We start from the raw sequence: 19252 nt of genomic DNA, 5'->3' as shown, positions 1-19252 counted from the left end.
ACACTGGCTTTGAGCAGTAGAATGATGAATACGTGTATATAATAAATTAAGGAATAGATAGAGAAATATGTATGGTATGTTCTGTCCATATTAAGTCTTGCATTGGTCCTGAATGTGATGTGAGGTTCTTTTGTATGCTCGCACACGCACACGCACGCGCACGCACGCACGCACGCACGCACGCACGCACGCACGCACGCACGCACGCACGCACGCACGCACGCACGCACGCACGCACGCACGCACGCACGCACGCACGCACGCACGCACACGCACACACACACACACACACACACACACACACACACACACACACACACACACATACATATCAGTGTAAGAGTTAAAATCTTACACTGTAAATAATGATTCCTGACAGTTTACTTTGAGAGCTTAAAAATGGAACCAAATGGAACCAAATGGAACCTTGGATCCACTCGTATAAACTCTCAAAAGTTAAATTCACACTTATGATTTTACTGTGTAGTTATCAATATGTCTGCACCAATGTTACCAAGTCAAATTCCTGCACATTTGTTGAACTTGGCCATAAAAGTGCATCTGATTCTGATACTTTCCAATCCCAGGCATTCCAGAAGATGCACACGGCTCTGGCAAACAATCAATAAGCCAGCAGATGCCAGGGAATGTGCTGAAAGGGACGCTTTTCTCCTCCCGCGATTTTAATAGATAAAGATCTAACAATAAAGACTGCTGTGTAGGTTCATTTGGGGGATCAATACTGGCTTTGTTTTCAGGGAGCCCAGAGAAGCCCGCGGTAAATATTGTTTCGGGCGCAGACACAATGCCTGCTATGGGCTCTGTGCGTAGCATCAGCAGCAGGACAACGCGTGGACAGACAGCATCACCGCCTCCTCTGAAAACGACTGGAAAAAAATGGAGGCGGTTGGGAACGGAAGGGAGGAGATGGGATGGGAAGGTGGATGCTGGGAGGGACCATCGTCATACACAGTAAAATCCTAAGTGTTCATTTAACTCTGAGACTGTAAAAATGTAACCAAATGTAACCCGTGTGGTTACATTTGTACGGTCCCACAGTTACAAATGGGTAAATTAACAGTCAGGCTTTTACTGAGTAGGTGGCCAAAAGAGAGAGAAAAAAAAAAGAAATTGGTGGAAATGAAATGAGATGATGAAGGTGAAAAATTAAGCTCTCTCAAATGGAGCACAACATGTAGATTAAAGGAGCAAATAAGAAAAAGTGTTCATTGGAGGACACTCTGCAGCAACATTCCAGGAGTTCCTGAGTCCCTGTGGCACAAAGAAACGATACAACCGACCAAACAGATGAGCTTTAACGGCCAAATGCTATTACAACTCCAAAACCTGCAGGTTTTGAATCTCCTTCCGAGGCCCTTGAAAAAAACATGCGGTCATAAAAAAGGGGGCTTTTTTGGACGGCGACGGCGCCCCTGTCGTGTTACTCACAAGACGACAACAGTTATATTAAAAAGCTATGTCATAATCCCAAAGTAAAGGCTCCCTTTAAACAGCAATGGGTCTTAAAGGACTAAAACTTATAACCCACAATAAACAAATATGGAAGCGGGGTGGGGTGAGGTATGGGGTTGGAGACAGAGAGGCGCGTTGACGCAGTGGTAAGCAGTACGGCAAGAGAAATCATTCTCAGCCGCTCCTGTATTAGCTAATAGCTATTGTCTGTGCAAATAAGTACGAGTGTGTGTGTGTGTGTGTGTGTGTGTGTGTGTGTGTGTGTGTGTGTGTGTGTGTGTGTGTGTGTGTGTGTGTGTGTGTGTGTGTGTGTGTGTGTGTGTGTGCGTGTGTGCGTGTGCGTGTGTGCACGCACGATCGCGCGCGCGTGTGTGTGCGTGTGTGTGTGCTAAAGATGACTAAGAAGCATTGTAAGAGTGCTTTAGAGTTTTGGAGTGTGCAGGGGTGTTAGGTAACAATTCACTGGTAGTAAACATATAACATCATTTATAGGAATGAACAGCATTCAAGACTTTAATGCATTGATGGATTATCCTTCTCAAACACACACACACACACACACACACACACACACACACACACACACACACACACACACACACACACACACACACACACACACACGCACGCACGCACGCACGCACGCACGCACGCACGTACGCACACACACACACACACACTCACCTTTCTTGTGATAAGTCTTGAGCAGATGCCCGGACGGCTTGTATGGAACCCCGGAAAGTTTGGCCCCGGTGCTGCCTAGCCGCGCTCGCCCCAGAGGGCTGCCGTTCTGCTCCAGCCGGGCCAACTTGGCTGGCGGGGCCTTGCCCTCTGCCATGCTGTTGACCAGCTCACAGTTCTCCTTGCCCAGGCACGCCTCGCTGAGATGCTCCATCATTCTCAGCACCTCTGCTCACTATCACCTTGGGGCGAAGCAGGAGAGAAAACAGAATGCTTTAGCCATCCAACGAAAAAAACTAATGATGAATCATTCAAAATTTCAAATATATTGCATCAGTAGTATCGTAGTGTGGAACGTCTTCAGGTTTTAAAAAAAATTAAAAATAAACAAAAGAGGTAAAAAGGGAATGGCCATTTAATTAGAGCAAGAAATGATAACAAAATTATAATTCTAAATAATTGAGACCCATGAAACATTGCACATAACTTTTTTTTGTACTCAAAGGCCCTTGTGACGTTTCATACCACTGTAATGTTCCCATTTTTCAGTGCATGTATTATGTATGGTTGTCCCGCTACAGATTCCCATGCGGAGGGGCAAACAAGCAGCCGTTTTAGTGCAAACACATTAATTTGCTGAGAGATTCCACTTGGATGAGTATAGTGCAGTTCACAGAACAAGGCTCTGCCGTGGCAAATACACAAACGAGGAACTAACATTATTCAGATTCTGAGACACTTTCTGTGCATTACACTCACCAGACAGTTCAGAAGGGGAAGAGGAAGAATGACGTGCACATACATACATGTTACCACATACAGCTAAATTTGACTATGACGATTGCATTTGTATTTTTTTTTTACAATCATGGACATCTGATTAGTCTGGGATGAGTTTTCAAAATGCATTTTGAAAGAAAAAATACAGGCTGAGTTAGAAGGTGAAGTAAAACTTCAGTGTGTCGGTCTTGCTGACTCATCAGGAGCAATTCAGAAGTCAAAGTGATGAGAGGAAAGCAGGAAGATAGCAGGACTAGATAGAGGCAGGAGTGTGAGGCTGGTTTACGCACAGGTGCTGCACGCAGATAGCCAGTGGCAATGCAGGAAGTTAACAATTAACACCCTGACTACAGCTCCCTGAGTATATGAAAAGGGTTAAATAATACACCATTTGTTTCAATGTGCCACAGATAGCCGGTTTAAAGTTGTTCATTCAAGAACCCCTTCAGACATAGCTTACCAATGATATGGTAGGCCTACTACAATGAATGCATTGTGTCAAAGGAAATTAAGTATAATACTGTTGTCAAAAGGACAATATCTCCCCACACACACCTTTTCACCAGCATGCAAAACTCCCATTCACAATATGCAATGAGGCAACTAATTCTGTGAATAGAGGGTAAAAGAATTTCAGACCCCGGATATGATTGGGATCCAGGTCAGGATTTGTATTAATACCTTAAAAAGAAAGCAATAGTTCAAATGGACATAACAGGACATTGTTGAGGGGAAGATAGTTAGATTATCTTGTCAAACCAACCTGAAACGCTGCACTTCAGCACTGGAGAGCATAGGCTACAATGCAGTCTTGAAACGCTTCTTCAAGTTTTTTGCCAGGGTAGAAAATAAACTTCACTTCTTGATTCTATTTATGTTTGCATGATGATACCGAAAATCACTCTAAAAAAGATGCGGCGTTTCTTTCGAAATACGACTGGTATAAAAAAAAAAAGAAGAAGAGCGACACGAATCTGTATACAAGAGAGGAGGAGGTCGAGATGGACCGTGATAGGAGAACATTGGTATGGTAAAGCACTATAAGCCCTGCTGCGATGTATAGCCCTATCTGATCAGCCTGAACCGACTAGCCGGGGAAAAAAAGAGTCATTCTGTCTTATTGTGATAATCGACAATATAAATAACATTTGATACAAAGTAACTAGATAAACTGCGTCCATCGGTTACAAGTGCAGCAGCGAGTTCTGCTTAGTTCACACTACTAACAGTATCTAGGCTCCATCCACCGCGATTATCAGGCAGTCCTAGCCCGTGAATCCGCTACAGCACATCGGACACAGTAATAACGAGCATTGTCGAAGCCGTTTCTGTTTCAATCCCACACATTTACGAGGAATCCTGAAGAGAATACGTACAAAAATACAAGGCGATCGTTTAATAGCTTTGACTGCTATTATAGTCTCCAGTAGAAAAATATAATCGACAGTGATCTTCTATCTCGCATAGAGAGACGATGTTGTTGATGATTCGATATGCGGACCGAAACAGGTTTAAAAAAAAGTGCGATTTACTTTCCGATGTCGCGAGGAAATAAGGCTTCGCTATTAGACACATAAGAGCTGCTTGCGATCGGACGTGTCCTGTTCGGTAGATTCGCGTCCGGACGGAGCTCTTCTTTCTCTCTCTTTCCCCCCTCTGTGTCCCCATTAAATTATTAGTTGTATTGACTCATCACTCCCCTCTCGCTGGCGCTGGCGTTGCCTCTCTGCTCTGCTTTCCCTTTTTCTCCTCCTCATCTCACAGGAAAATAACCCGCAAAACCAGACGATTTCGACCGCAACATCTCGGGTCTTTCTGGAGGCGGCCGCCCGCCACAGACAGCCGAGGTCCTGGCGGAGAGGAGAGTCGAAAATAAAGTAGAAAGTGGGGAGAAAAACACGGAGGATGGTGCGATTTCCGGCTGTGCTGCGCGCAGGAATTTTTTAATCAGCTTGATTAGAGTGAGGCGGTTCTGCATTTATTACTGAATAACACGCACACATTCTCTAGAGGGGCTCTGTGGAGATGGACAAATAGCCTTCATAGACATGATGTTTCTGAGATAAGATAATTATATTATGAACGGAGACGAGTCGATAGCTTTTTTCCCCCCACAATACAATCCGGTGCCTCTATTGATAACGATTTTCTGATAGTGTTGTGGTGCTGTAAATAAATACAACATAAATATGAACTTTGTTGGGGTTTTTTTTCTCCCAACCTTACTTGCCGGTTATACAATAGCACTGATATGTTGTTAATATTTCATAAACTTCTCTCATATGACAGGCTGGGTAATGTCAAACAGAATGCCAAAATATTAGATAAGGTAATCTCTGTTGATATTGTCAACAAAAAAGCCTGATATAGTGTTTGCACCTTTGGGTGCCTCCATGGCTCACTTTGTCTTATAGTAATGATAACTGGTGTAACGGGTGTGCATGCTCTGTGTGTGTGTCTCTCTCTCTCTCACACACACACACACACACACACACACACACACACACACACACACACACACACACACACACACACACACACACACACACACACACACACACACACACACACACACACACACACACACACACACACACACACACACACAGAGAGAGAGAGAGAGAGAGAGAGAGAGAGAGAGAGAGAGAGAGAGAGAGAGAGAGAGAGATGCAAAGACAATGGATGCACTAGTAGTCTATTCAGTGTGAAGTTAGTAGGAATATGGTGTAGTGACTGAATCTCTGAGCCCTTTAAAACATGCAAAGCCAGAGGGGGAGTGTGTGAGGTGAGGTCTGGTGACAACAACAAACACTTCAGGAAACTATCTTTACGTCTGTCACATACAGTAAGTGACAGACAGTTTGTGATAAAGAAACCACTGTGTTCAGGAATAACTTTGTAAACTGAAAGCAGCATTTTTGGTTTTGTTTTTCCAGCAGAAGAATTCAACAGCAGATTTAAGAAATCCACATACTGTATATACTGCATGCTGGCAGCAGATGAAGATAAATACTACACCAGGTGAAAATGAACAATGTGCATCGAGATTCTGCTTCTTAGTAAAACAGGAAACCAACAAAAAACAGGAAATGTACACACTGGGTGCGGATCTAACATGGTCAAAGTGTCACGCATATGAAATGGCATGTAACGTTGTGTAACGTATTAATATATGCCGTTAGGAGCCACGAATTCATCTGTGTAAGACCATAAATACAATAATAGTCCACATCACCCAAAGCTGTTGTTATATAAACAATGCAAACCGCAGATGTGAGCATTCTAAGATTACCTCAAGGGTAACCATTGTCAGGTGAGGGCAGTCAAAGACACTTCAGTGAAACATAGATGGGGGGAAAAACAGATTTTTGGAAGATGCAAAAAGCAAATGATTCCAAAAGGGTACTTTAATTCCAATGCAGCTTTATTGTGGCCAGTCTAGAAGAATGCCGAAATTTGAACAGATGACCACTGAGGAGGAGTGAAGATGTCTAAAGTGGTTGGTGTAATTAGAGGAGACTGTGCTTTATCACCACACCACTGCTCATAACAAAGCACAACATTCATGCTCATTCAGCCCTCGTGAAAATAAATAAATGATCCCTCTCACCCACCACAGGTTAAAAGTTCACTCATATTAAAATTCATTCATGCAAGAAAAAAGTGCAAAGTCCAAATACTAACAATGCTATTGTCAAAAAGACAGCACAAAGTGTCTTTGGAACCTGAGATATATTTGTTACACTTATCTATAATATGGGTTTGGTTTTGAGGGGTAAATCCTTTTGTAACAAGGTGTTAGGTCACTTGTCTGTGGTTTTACACAGGAAATGGAAGAGTTGTTGAAACAGCTAAATGTTTTCATTCAAAACCAGAGGTCAGGTCATTGTGCAGATCCTCTACTGCAGTATGTCGATTTGAATTATGTAATAAGTATTTGAAATATACAAATGTATCAGCATCTAATAGTGCTATTAGTGTACTTGCGTAATAATGAATATTTGCATCTTCTAAGCTGTGTCCAATAATTAAAATGTTCTGTAAAGCAAAAGCAACAACTATCAATTGGTGCCAAAGTTGACTGTCCTGCACATTTTACACTTGCACCATGGTGTCAAGAGTGGGTTTATCGTTATGCTTTTGTGTGGGTTGTTGGCCAGTGTCTCATCTCTTTATTCTCAGGTTTCAATGAGATCGTGTCTCAAACACATACGCTTTATGCAATTTGGTGAGATATCAGTCATATATTATGTGCACAAGGACCCGAATTGAGGGGCAATTACTATACCTGTATTTTATGCTTTCTAGAACGCGAAATAATTTTACTGCAGTTTCTCCATTGAAATGGGACACATATTCTGTGATTGCAAGTAGGAAAGCAAAACTCTGAACATTATTGAAGTCATTAGCTTAACTGCTTTAATTACAAAATAGTTGCATTAAGAGAATATAACCATCCCAGTGTTGTAAATACTAAGCATTGTAAGCAATGACGATTTAGATAATGTTTCAGCCATAAACAGCACTTAATTATTTTTCTCCAAAAATGGAGACATAGCATTTGGGAATTAAACCATTCACTCACTCCCAATGCGTTAAGCTACTGTTCACCAGCATTCATCGTTACTGACATGGTAACATGGAGACAGGCAGCATCCCCCCCTACTCATTCTCATCACCAGATCAATTGCTCACAACATTGCATCACCTACACCAGAACACCACAGTCACACACTCCCTCCGGTCCTTGCATAACCTTTTCCATACTAAGCATGTTGACATATTTTCCACATTGACATGTTTTACACGATGTACACTACAGGTCCCATCCTCTCTTTGTTTGTACTTGGCGACAGAGAGCAGCGTTCAGAACACAGAAAACGTCGGCAAATGCGAGCCATTGTCGGCAAATGCTCTTTTTTCTATCTGGCGTGACGCAAGCAGCCGCAGTCATTTCCACTGTGATTGTCGGGCACCATCAGAGAGCATCGATAACCCCTGCCAGGCCTTGGCACTGCCAACAGGTGCCAGCACTGCCAGCTAGGTTGGCACCGGTATGGCTGTGAAAACCCTCTGACATCCAGAAGGGCACAGATTTGCACTGAATGCACCACTGAATCAACACTGCTGATTATCAATTAACATATACCGTTTTGTATCACAGAGAAAGAAGAGAAAAAAGAGGGGGCTTGAAAAACGAAAAGCCTGTTTAAAAATATGAAGGGAAAAAATAATAACTAGCTGTGTACTGTTATAGTGATGTGTTGAATACAGATTAACACTGTTAAAGATGTGTTTTCCAGGCCAATGCTGCTTTCTATTGGAGCGATAAGTGGTGTGCAAAACGTCTATAAAAGAGTTATTGTGTTATGTAGAATTTTGTTGTTATCTGTTGGATACATGTCTAAAGAAAACATCTGAAATGGATGCAAATTTGACATATAAACACCTGGTATTAAACGTATGACTCCACAACACGAAGACCTACAGTAATATTCAACTGCAGATACACGTTTGCCATGTGTTGTGTATTATAATATTAGCTTCCTTGCACATGTATCAGAACTGTGACCTCTGTGCTGCCTAACCTTAAATATTTCTTTATTACAAAGAAAACGGTAGTAAAATTATGGATTTTTATTTTCTTTTATTGAAAAGGTATTAAAAAGGCAGAGATACACGATAATACAGACTGCTTTGAGTAACTGCATCACTTTTGGCCCAGCATTGAGTAATAATGCCTTTATTTATTATGGCAGTCAAAGCTAGTCCTATCACAACTGTATGTAGGTGTTGTGATGTCTTCATGCTCACCGCTTGTGATGCCTCTAATAGGCATTAATACGATTATTTGGATTACTAATACAAATTAGTCTGCGCTTTGAGCTTCAGAATTTTGACAACACAAACAACATGGGGTTGGCACTGTGAGTGGTTAGACCCTCAGCTTCCTGCGAGTGTCTCCTACAATAAAACACAGACACAAACACAATAGTACTATTAAAGGCTGCGAGGGATTTAATAATCTGTCATGGAATATGTCACAACATGCCCGTATTAGTGTGGGTACACAGCTAAACTGCTATGAGACAGAAGATGATATGTACAGTGAAAAAAGAGGATTGTGTATAGCTTAGGGCTTAGTAATGTGTACATAAGTGGCCAGCATTTCAAAACAGATGATAGGTAGACACTACACCAACACATGAGATATTGTGATAGCGCCTGAAGATTGTATATCCAATCTTTTTTTTTATAGGACAGAGGAGAAATAATTTGTAAAATGTCTCTAAAATGTTATCGTTTTGTCAACGAACAAGTTCAATTATCGACATCAATCATTTGTTTTAATGTTGTGTCATTGACCATGTAGTTGGAATAGGTAGGCAAATACATCTTTACAAATGGTACATAAAGTATCTCCATGAATGTCTATGTAAGCGACACCAACCCAACTGTGGTGCACTTTCTAAGGAGACTTTGGGGTTCAGTCAAATTGTTTTATGAATGTTTCTTAAAAAGACATCGGGGAACAATGAAAAATCACTTAAGCATTTGTTTGGAAGTAAGCAGACTCCAAATAAAATTAGTTTGAGTTTCTCCATTAGTCCCTCATACAGCAAGTATGGCTTTCAATTATAAGTTAAATAAACTGAATAATGTAGCTACAGCTCGCCTCTAATGTGTCAGTGCAACGTCATAGGAGGAAGGAGGAGAAAAGAAGAGGGGAGAGAGAAAGAGAGAGGGAACGAGGGGAATGAAATGAACTTCGGAGAGTCTCCACCTAAGTGCTTAATTGTTTTATAATCACATGTAGTCTGCGAAAATAGATGAGGACAAGAGGTTTCAACCTCAGCTCTGCTGACAGGAAGGCCTTCAGCGTTTCTGCTTAACGGCCCTCAGAACTGTTACTGCAGACAGCCGCCGCATCAAAGACGAACGTAACCGAAACCCAACAATGATTTTTCTCCTATTGCTCTGCAGGAGACTGTAGCCCCACTTCCCTCTTTCGGATCGTAACTCGCGACGCCCACCATTACAATGTGTGGTGTTCACTGTACACAACGCAACTCCCACACGTAGATATACGCACAGGCAAAACAACACACGGGTGCATATGTTCACTCATACACAACACAGCGTATCCCGGCACTACCTCCAGAGAGAGGCCTGTGCATACAGGGGTCAATGCCACCGTCCTTAGCGCTGACACTAGAGTCAAACCCCCAACCCCGGTGTCATTGGGGTTGGACCCTTTTATCGGCTTGCCGCCTTGTTTATCACTCCAATCTCCCTCTCCCTCTCTCTCTATTCGCCTCCCTCTCTCTTTATCAAATTATAAAACCAATTAGTCATAGAACAACCGACGGGCATCAGAGGCAGGGTTCTTTTAAAGAAATGACTTTTCTGTCACTGCTTGCGGGACCGGGTCATCACATGACCGAATAATTACAACTGTAATTTCTGCCTCGTGGATTGCAACATATAAACAATTAATAGAGTTAGAGAGACACAGTTGCGTGTGTGTGTGTGTGTGTGTGTGTGTGTGTGTGTGTGTGTGTGTGTGTGTGTGTGTGTGTGTGTGTGTGTGTGTGTGTGTGTGTGTGAGAGAGAGAGAGAGAGAGAGAGAGAGAGAGAGAGAGAGAGAGAGAGAGAGAGAGAGAGGGTGGGGGGCACTGAAGATGGCTTTGGTCACACTTTTTTGTTGCAAGACAGATAAACAGGGTGTTTTCCCTTTGGTGAGGAGCAGTAGCGAAGGACAAACATTTTTGTGGTTAGTTCTTGAGGTGTTAAGAGAGTGAAGACAAGTGATGAGCATGGTACTATACTGTAATATGTGCACTAGCAATGAAGCTATACAATGATATAAGGACCTGAGGGATAATATATCATTGGTTATATCATGGGTCCGGGGATCCCCAGGGGTCCTTTAGGGTGTTCGAGAGGATCCCCTGCTAAATGTGTTAATATAGCATCAAAATCAGTTTAACCACTTTATCCCTATTTCATACTTTGGCTTAAAAAAAACCTAAAAAAACAATGCCAATATAAAAGCTCACAACGCTTCGCAATGCAATGCGTGTTTGAAGATCGGCAATTTTCAAAACATTTAGAAAACTCTTACTTTGGAATATATATATTTCAATTAAAACTAACACCATTTTTCTTTCATGGGAGCTCCTGGCACAAAATATTTTCACATGGGAGTCCACAGCCAAATACACTACATATCAATTTGGGGGTCTTTTGCAGATACTGTATATTAATATATTATATAGGGAAGGTACGGAAAGGACCCTTAATGTAGGCTTATGCAGAAAGGCTGCATGAGAGAAGCAGACTTGAGGACCCAGTTCTTTATCTACATATTTTTCTCTGCACATTTAATCCCTTGTCAAAGGATGCATCATTCATCCACTGATGAACAAAACAGTTGATAAGGGGTGTAAGTGTGTGTGTGTGTGTGTGTGTGTGTGTGTGTGTGTGTGTGTGTGTGTGTGTGTGTGTGTGTGTGTGTGTGTGTGTGTGTGTGTGTGTGTGTGTGTGTGTGTGTGTGTGTGTGTGTGTGTGTGTGTGTGTAGGTAAGAGGATGCAGTATCTGTTGAAATTGTTTCATCGCAGTATGTGGGTGGGTATTAAGAACCTGATCTTAGCAGGATGTGCTTTGTTCCAAATCACTTTTTTCCCCTTGCATTATCTAAACAAAGGATTCAGAAACACCAGATTGGACAAAGACAAGCATACAAATAAAAGACGTTTGCGACCCCCCCCCCCCCCCCTCGCTTTAATTTTTTCTTTTTTCTAAAAATCTAAACATGTCATGAGACCTGTAATAATGTGACTTGAATCACAAACAAATTAAAGGTATATGTTTTTTAATTGTATTTGTTATGGTACGACGAAGCATGGGAAAAAAAGGGAAAAAATAATTCTACCATTGGAGGAATGTCATTTTGTCAAAGCGTGACAGAATCAACATGACGGACTATGGTTATTTATCTCCTGGGGAATGGGTTGAAATGCAGCCCATTCTGAAAACGGAGCTGATTGTGAAGACCAAAAGAAAACAATGTGACGCTTTTATCGTTAAGCCAAGGAATCTGGATCAACAGTATGCAAAGTATATGCCAGAATAAATGCTGTTGAACATGCTGGGGCAACGTCAACCCCCACCCCCTCACTGTTTTTAAGAGAACTTTATAGATAATGACAAAATGTTCTCTAACTCCTGAGTAACACACTAAACATGCACCCAGGGTGGTATGTCTGTAATTGTCTAGGGGAGTCCTTTCTTACATATTTGACACAGAGCCCTGGAATGCACAAACAATCCCTATTAAGGCACCCTCTTTTTCATTTTCCAAACTGGTTGTGGCATGTCATCAAAAAGGCAGGGAATCATTGTTACCTTTCTTCTCTATTAGCAATCATAACAGAGCTATTTCATAAGGGTAGGGTGGGGGGGGGTTGGAATCCCCAAAGAGCCACACATTAAAAAAACGAGACAGGCCTCTTATTTACTGGCGACAGTCTAATAAATACATTTGCTGGCAGCTAAACAGGTATTTACTCTGCTCCCTACCACAGGTATAATTTCACTGTTTGCTGAGCTGTTATTTCGCTACAGCGATAATTATCAAGGTGGTAAAGAAAGACGATTAATGGTTTTAGCCTAGATATCAGTCTCAGTGAAGTGAGGCACAGCCCACCTCTAAACTCAAATCAAATACTCAACAGTAGAAGTTTTAATGATGTGCGTCTTCGCTGGAGGTATTTAAGGAACCACCCTCTGTCATAATCCATTACACCCAAACGCTCACATGTTGTAGTTGCTGCAAATGTCTAGAGGTTTTTCAGCTACTGTATGTCAACTCTCCTTGACTTTGACTTGACTAAAGATGCTCCAGTGTTTACATCAAGCTTAAACTTTATAAATACATTCTCAAACTAAAGACATTTCTGCATCGACAGCAAAAGCAAGAAAGAAAAAGCATCTCTGAGAAAGCAAATCTTTCTCTCAGGACAGATGGAAAAACTTTGTTATTCATTGTCTTCTGATATCTGATAACAACTGTCTCATTGTCTTTTAATGTGACACAGCACAAATCATTTGTTCCTTCACTTTCTTCTGGACCTGGCCTCCACTGAAATTGTGAGAGGGAGCCAGGCGTTAACCATGTTCAACCTGACGTCCCTAATTTAGGAGTGTCATTACAGGTGAAAATTGTCAAAACAAAAACGCATCAAAAATGTCAAAAACAGCCAATCTACAAGCTCAAAATGCGTTGTGACGTTACGCATTGTGAGCTTGTAGATCAGCTATTTTTGCTATTCGTCATATGACGAAGTATAGTACATTTCTTACAGTAAGTGGTTAAACAGGGCATCTTGAGCCTCCGGTCCCTCAGAGATTTTTACAGTATGCGCCAGCGACCTGACAAATGAAGTGCCAATTAAGGGACATGTGAGGCAAAAGTGCCACCAGGATTGAAGCACAGTTTATTAGGGGCAAGACAGTGGAGGGAGAGAAGTTCAAGGGTGGAACAGAAATTAGAGGTGCGAGCGAGTGCCATATCACCTATGTGAATTTGTCAACGCTCGCAAATCTGACAGGATGATTTCCTGCTATTAGGCTGCGACCATATTATGCACAGTGCACTACTTTCGATTAGAAGAGGTAAGTTGTCTTCATGCACTGCTGAGGTACAGTAAATGAAACATCTAGGGATCTTAGGGCATAAATCTGTGAGCACAAATAAAGATCAGAGTCTTTTATGTTTTGTCATGTTGTCTGCTAATCATCGTTCACAATAGGGTCCATCTAATATACTGACAACTTTGCCAGGGAGTGGACACTTTCAGATGAATGACTGACTGGCAACAACAGAGTTCCAGGCTTATTAATGTTTTATGTCATGGTAGAAATACGTGTGCCGTGACACTGTCCGTCCCATGCTCTTTGATTCTCATCATTCCTGTCAAACAAGTTTAGATTATTTTTTTTGGCAAAAGATCAACAACATATAGTCTACTAGATATATGTGTGGGTGTAAAACTCAGAGGTCTTGTGTTAATGTTCAGAAGCTGTCGTTAAGGCTTTTGTCTTGTCAAAGGACTTACAAGAAGTGACACTCACAGTCTGAGACAGGAAAAGGGCTGTGACATTGTTCTCAGAGGCAGTGACCAGAGAAGCCACAGCGCCTTAAGCTGCCACAGACCTGCAATGATAAAAAAAAGAAAGTCACCACTATTATGGCATAACTTGTTTATTTTTCCTGTATGGGGGCCAATCTTTTACCTAGTAATTGCATGCAAATAAGCTCATATTTTCAAAAAATATTAGTAAGCTATACATCCACACAGCATTATGACTTATTTTCCTTTAATTTCCTATCTGGAGATAGGTTGAGGGTCTATGGTAATTTTAACGAATCATTCCACAAATCATGTGATAATTATCAAAAGATACTGGAATATATCTACAAAAGTACCTGCTTATTTATTTGCGATACGTATATTAGCGACATAATATACATGATCTGAAATAATTGAAAGGCAAACAGCCCAGTGATTCATGAACAATGTAAGGCGTGCATACAGCAGGCTGTGAAACTTAAGAAAACCACAACACACTTATACCCATGCAGTCTTAGAATAGTGTAGAGTGCACTATATCTAGTAATACTGTCCTCTCTCACACTCTCTCACACACACACACACACACACACACACACACACACACACACACACACACACACACACACACACACACACACACACACACACACACACACACACACACACACACACACACACACACACACACACACACACACACTGGTCTGGTTCCTCTACCTGAAATTACCTTATCAGCATTGTGACAAAAACCACAAGTCAGACCATACTACTTACATTACAAAATTTCAACTATGATGACAGATATCAGTGGCAGGGTTTATGCACAAAACAGGAAATAGTTTTAACTGTTTCATTCCCCATGTCTGTCATACATTTTATTTATCTTTTTGGTCACAGTATTATGTTAATATGGTAAACCATGCTATTTCCAATTAATCAAGTCGACATGTACAATATCCAAATTAAATAAAATGAGAAAAGATTAATTGAAGTAGTTTGTAATGGCCCAATAAAAAGTAAGCAAAAGCTTCAGGCTGTATGGAAAGTTTCCCCCTCCTAACCATATGCCTAAAGACTGTCAACACACACAAATAATTGCCACAGACCAAACAGTCAAAGTGATGACCACTGACCAGTAACAAATTAGGACTCAACCTCCAAAATAATCCTCACATGGGTCATACAAGGGAGCACTGGTATGACAATCTATTTAAGATGTATACAAAGGAGTACATGAACGAATAACTTCTATTTAACAAAGCAAAGGATGTTGCCACGTAAAATCCTCTTCAACTTAACAGGTAGGTTGTTAAACGCAACTTGAGCAGCCAGGAAAGCGACACTTGGTGACTTCGCATCTTTGTCTTCTGTTATGCGCAATAAATAAGCTGTTAAATGAATTAGGCGAGGTGATTCTATTTAACCCCACTTACATCAAATGAATGAGTCCTTTGCTTATTCTTGTATAGCCTACTCGACAACGGCCTGATCTTCACTGTTGAGAGTGACTAAAACAGCCTACCCAAGGTAACGCAAATGTGCGAGATTGGAAAGTGAAGCTGTCAATGCTTGCATGTGATGTAGGCTATTTATCCTCAAGCGTGCGTGACATTCACGTTCTGGTGGTTAGTAAAACAAAATTTAAAAAAAGGAATTATAGTAACCAGTTTTCATTTTTACCAAGTTATTAAGATGTTTTAATGACCTTCCAAGAACCTATAATAAATGAAGATGCGGGTATGCTGATAGCAGGCTACGATCCATGCTTCTTATTCCAGAGGCAAGCCTTTATTTTCCTATCGTGATTTATGCCAGATAGAATTATGATCTAAAAAGAATTGTGATAAAGTTATCAATGACATTTTACACGCCAAACGCTCCCGACAATCACACAAGAAACAGAAACAGAATAAAATACGGGAACCTACCTCCTTTAAAGTTAGCAGTCACCCGGACCTCTCGTTTTCCATCAAAAGTTGTTAAATCTTGTAGAGAGACACTGCTCCGGCGGGACGAGAGGAGTTCCAAGAGAACCAAAAAAATAAAAGTAGGCCTACTTTGCAAAAGTCCTATAGTGAGTGATGACAGAGAGTTGTCAAGAAAAGAGCGCACTGTGATCGCGGAGACAGCGTGAACACACACACACACACACAGACACAGTGAAGTTGGGAGTTGACAGGATGGGAGCGCAGTGTGTGTTGCGTCGCGGGCGGCCACAGAGTGGAGTGTAGAGTAGCGGCATGTGAGGAGGGTTGGTTCTTTGAGAGGGTGGCAGGTAAACGGACCGCCCCTCTCCCGTTCTGATGCTCAAATCGATGATTTGCCAGCTGCGGCGCAGCTTGTCTCATGCCCCACTTTGGTTTTTACAACGCTTTTCTCCAGGGAGGCTCCTCTCCACCACCACGGCAGAGAAGAGGAGAGAAGAAGGAAGCTATGCTGCCATTGAGAGCGCGCACACTCACGTCCTTTGTCATATTTTAACGCCACACATGTTTTTAGGCCAGTGTGGTTCTCAACCTTTTCAGGCCGTGACGTGACCCCCCCAAAATAATCAGGTTTGAACTTGAGACCCCCCCCCCACCCTGATAAGCTCTTGGAATTGTAGGAGTTGAGGCATTAGTATGGGCTTACTCGGTTCCACAGATAAATATTGTGAAAGTTGCAGATCTACACGCTCACTTTTTTTCACCCTTTTCTTATATTATTTGATAATTTGGCCAATGTTTGACCAGTTTTTATAGTTTAGTTTGTTGATTACTTTTGATGCAGTTGGCTAATGGTCTTCTTTTCATTTCATTTCTATTTCTTTAGGTATTAAAAAGGTCTTAAAAGTCCTTAAATTGTCACTTTACTGTCATCTGGGGACCCCCCCAAAAAAAGTCATGTGGGGACCCCCCTGGGGGTCCGACCCACATGTTGAGAATCACTGCACTCTACGGCACGACAGGGAAGAGGAGAGAAGCTACTGCCATGGAGAGCGCGCACAGTTGCACACTCATCCATTGTCATATTTTAACGCCACATGTTTAGGATACATGTCAAGAAAGAAAGAAAAAGTCCGGTAGGCTATAGGCTAGCCTACCAGTAATATGGGCCAGGAATAAAAACAATGCGCGCAGGTGCGTTTCGCGCTATATGTGAGACCAGAGCCTCTTGTTTTAACAATAGATGATGGCAAACTGCCAATTTATCCTCCTTAACACCTGAGAAGAAGAATGCGAAATCACCTGGAAGTCGGTGCATTACTTCTGTCACATATTACCGATGTAAAAAAAGAAAGGAGGAAAAAAGGGCTTGTTACATATAGCCTACAACTAGAATGTTGCAAAAAAGAAGAAAAAAAAGATAAAAGTTTTGAGCAGCCTATTGAAGAATATGGTTAACTGTAGGCATATAGTGTTTGATAACATCCTGTGAAAAAATGTATAGGCTATTAATTGTAAGTATATAGGCCTACGTAGCCTACAGTACGGAATATAGGGGGACAAAAAAAATAGAAAATAATAGAAAATAATAATTATTATTAATGCTCAATGTATCAGACACACTCCCCTTTACACGGCAAGCTGTTGCTTTTTTCATAGAAGCTTCTTTTTTGTCTGCAATTGTAGGCTATAGGCCTACACACCTGCTGACTCTGTCCTCATCAATAGGCCTGTATGTACGCCTGGCTGATAAAATACATAACCTTCACAAAAAGGATGCACGTTTGAAAAATTGGTATGATAGCTTTAGTTTGTCAAAAAATAAAATAAACTAGTTCTACCAAATTCAACATTTTTAAAATAATATTAGGCTTTTTATTAGGGCCTTTACACATTTGGATATATTAGCCTAATATTTCAAGCAATTTCAAGGAAATATATCACAGTAGCCTATAAACTGAAAGGTAACCTATACCTGATTTCCCAGTAACTAAGATAATAATAATCAATTTTAGCATAGCCATATGTTCAAAATAAGTTAATGAAATAATATACCATCTTGTCTCTTGCTGGTGTGTTCGTGTGTGTGTGTGTGTGTGTGTGTGTGTGTGTGTGTGTGTGTGTGTGTGTGTGTGTGTGTGTGTTTTGGCCATGCGCGCGCGCCCACGCATCAACGCATGGCCGCGTGCATCTCTATAGGTGCATTTAAGTGTAGTGTAGGCTATCTGTGGGTATCTACGCGTGATTGCTTGCATAGATAGCCTACTGTGAACTTGTGTGTGTGTGTGTGTGTGTGTGTGTGTGTGTGTGTGTGTGTGTGTGTGTGTGTGTGTGTGTGTGTGTGTGTGTGTGTGTGTGCGTGTGCGTGCGCATACGTGAATGTGGATGAGGTGCATGTGACTCCCCAAAATGATTGTCAGCTTGCATCTGCACATCTAAATACTGTGTGTGTGTGTGTGTGTGTGTGTGCAAGCAGGTGTGCTGGAAGCAACCGGCAACTGCAGGACTATATAGCAGTGTCACTCAAAGGCTATACATAGTTGCACCTTACAGCAGTGGTTCTCAACCAGTGGTTCGGGGACCACCAGTGTGGTCCTTGAGGGGGTTCCAGGTGGTCCCCATGCAGCTAAATGATGGAGAGTTGGTAACCAAATGGACGGTATGGACCCTTATAGATCTTTAACTCTTGAGAGTGTAAAAGGGTCCATTTGGTTTCATTTTACTCTCTCAAGAGTTAAATTATTGTTAAACATCTGCATTACTTAATTAAAGAATTGTTATTTTGATCAATGTTTGCCTATAGAGGCCTACTATACAGCATGGAATTCAATTGTGGACAAAATCTTATCCAACGATAACAACATATTCTAAGTCTTGGTTATTGGGTCTCATCAAATGGTGGTCTGTGTCTCAAATGCCAAATAATTAATGGACCGTCACCTTGATATGAAAAGGGTTGAAAACTACTGCCTTATTACATGCAGGAAGACGTTAGACTTAGACGATCACTTTAATTTACACGTTATGTACACCATGAATATTAGTTTTAAAAGGTCAAAATGTATCATTTAAAAAGCCATTTAGCACTGCTGAAAGCAAAAAAAAAAGCTGACACTTGCAGTTGCCAGCATTTCAGAATGTATATTTGTTAATGAACATACATAATACTGTAGCTTTTATTGTAAGCTGGTTCTTTCAAATACTTCTCAGAAAAGTTCATTTGCTGTGGCTCTGGGACTCCACAAAAGCCATGG

The 19252-nt window shown here is 41.4% G+C and overlaps 2 protein-coding genes across 10 annotated transcripts in view; both read right to left on the bottom strand.

Annotated features, from left to right (window-relative positions):
- The window catches only part of satb1b (SATB homeobox 1b), a 68514-nt gene extending 52234 nt beyond the window's left edge, over positions 1-16280 (bottom strand). For 8 of the 9 annotated variants that reach the window (XM_080426169.1, XM_080426172.1, XM_080426171.1 and 5 more), the window contains exons 1-2: positions 16002-16280; positions 2158-2396 (exon numbers count right to left, since the gene is read on the bottom strand). In XM_080426169.1, coding sequence (XP_080282295.1) covers positions 2158-2371 — 214 coding nt within the window. In that variant the 5' untranslated portion in view covers positions 2372-2396; positions 16002-16280. Of the gene's footprint in view, positions 1-2157; positions 2397-3697; positions 4770-16001 lie in introns of those variants that run through there. The other variant, XM_080426170.1, reaches the window with a different exon arrangement.
- Positions 1-19252, bottom strand: part of znf385d (zinc finger protein 385D) — a 353987-nt gene that overhangs the window by 208457 nt on the left and 126278 nt on the right. The window lies entirely within an intron of this gene.

This window comes from Gymnoscopelus braueri (assembly GCF_963280865.1).
Source record: "Gymnoscopelus braueri genome assembly, chromosome: 4".
NCBI classification, from domain to species: domain Eukaryota; kingdom Metazoa; phylum Chordata; class Actinopteri; order Myctophiformes; family Myctophidae; genus Gymnoscopelus; species Gymnoscopelus braueri.
The sequence above is the reverse complement of the archived record's forward strand: the minus strand, read 5'-3'. Positions and strand labels throughout refer to the sequence as shown.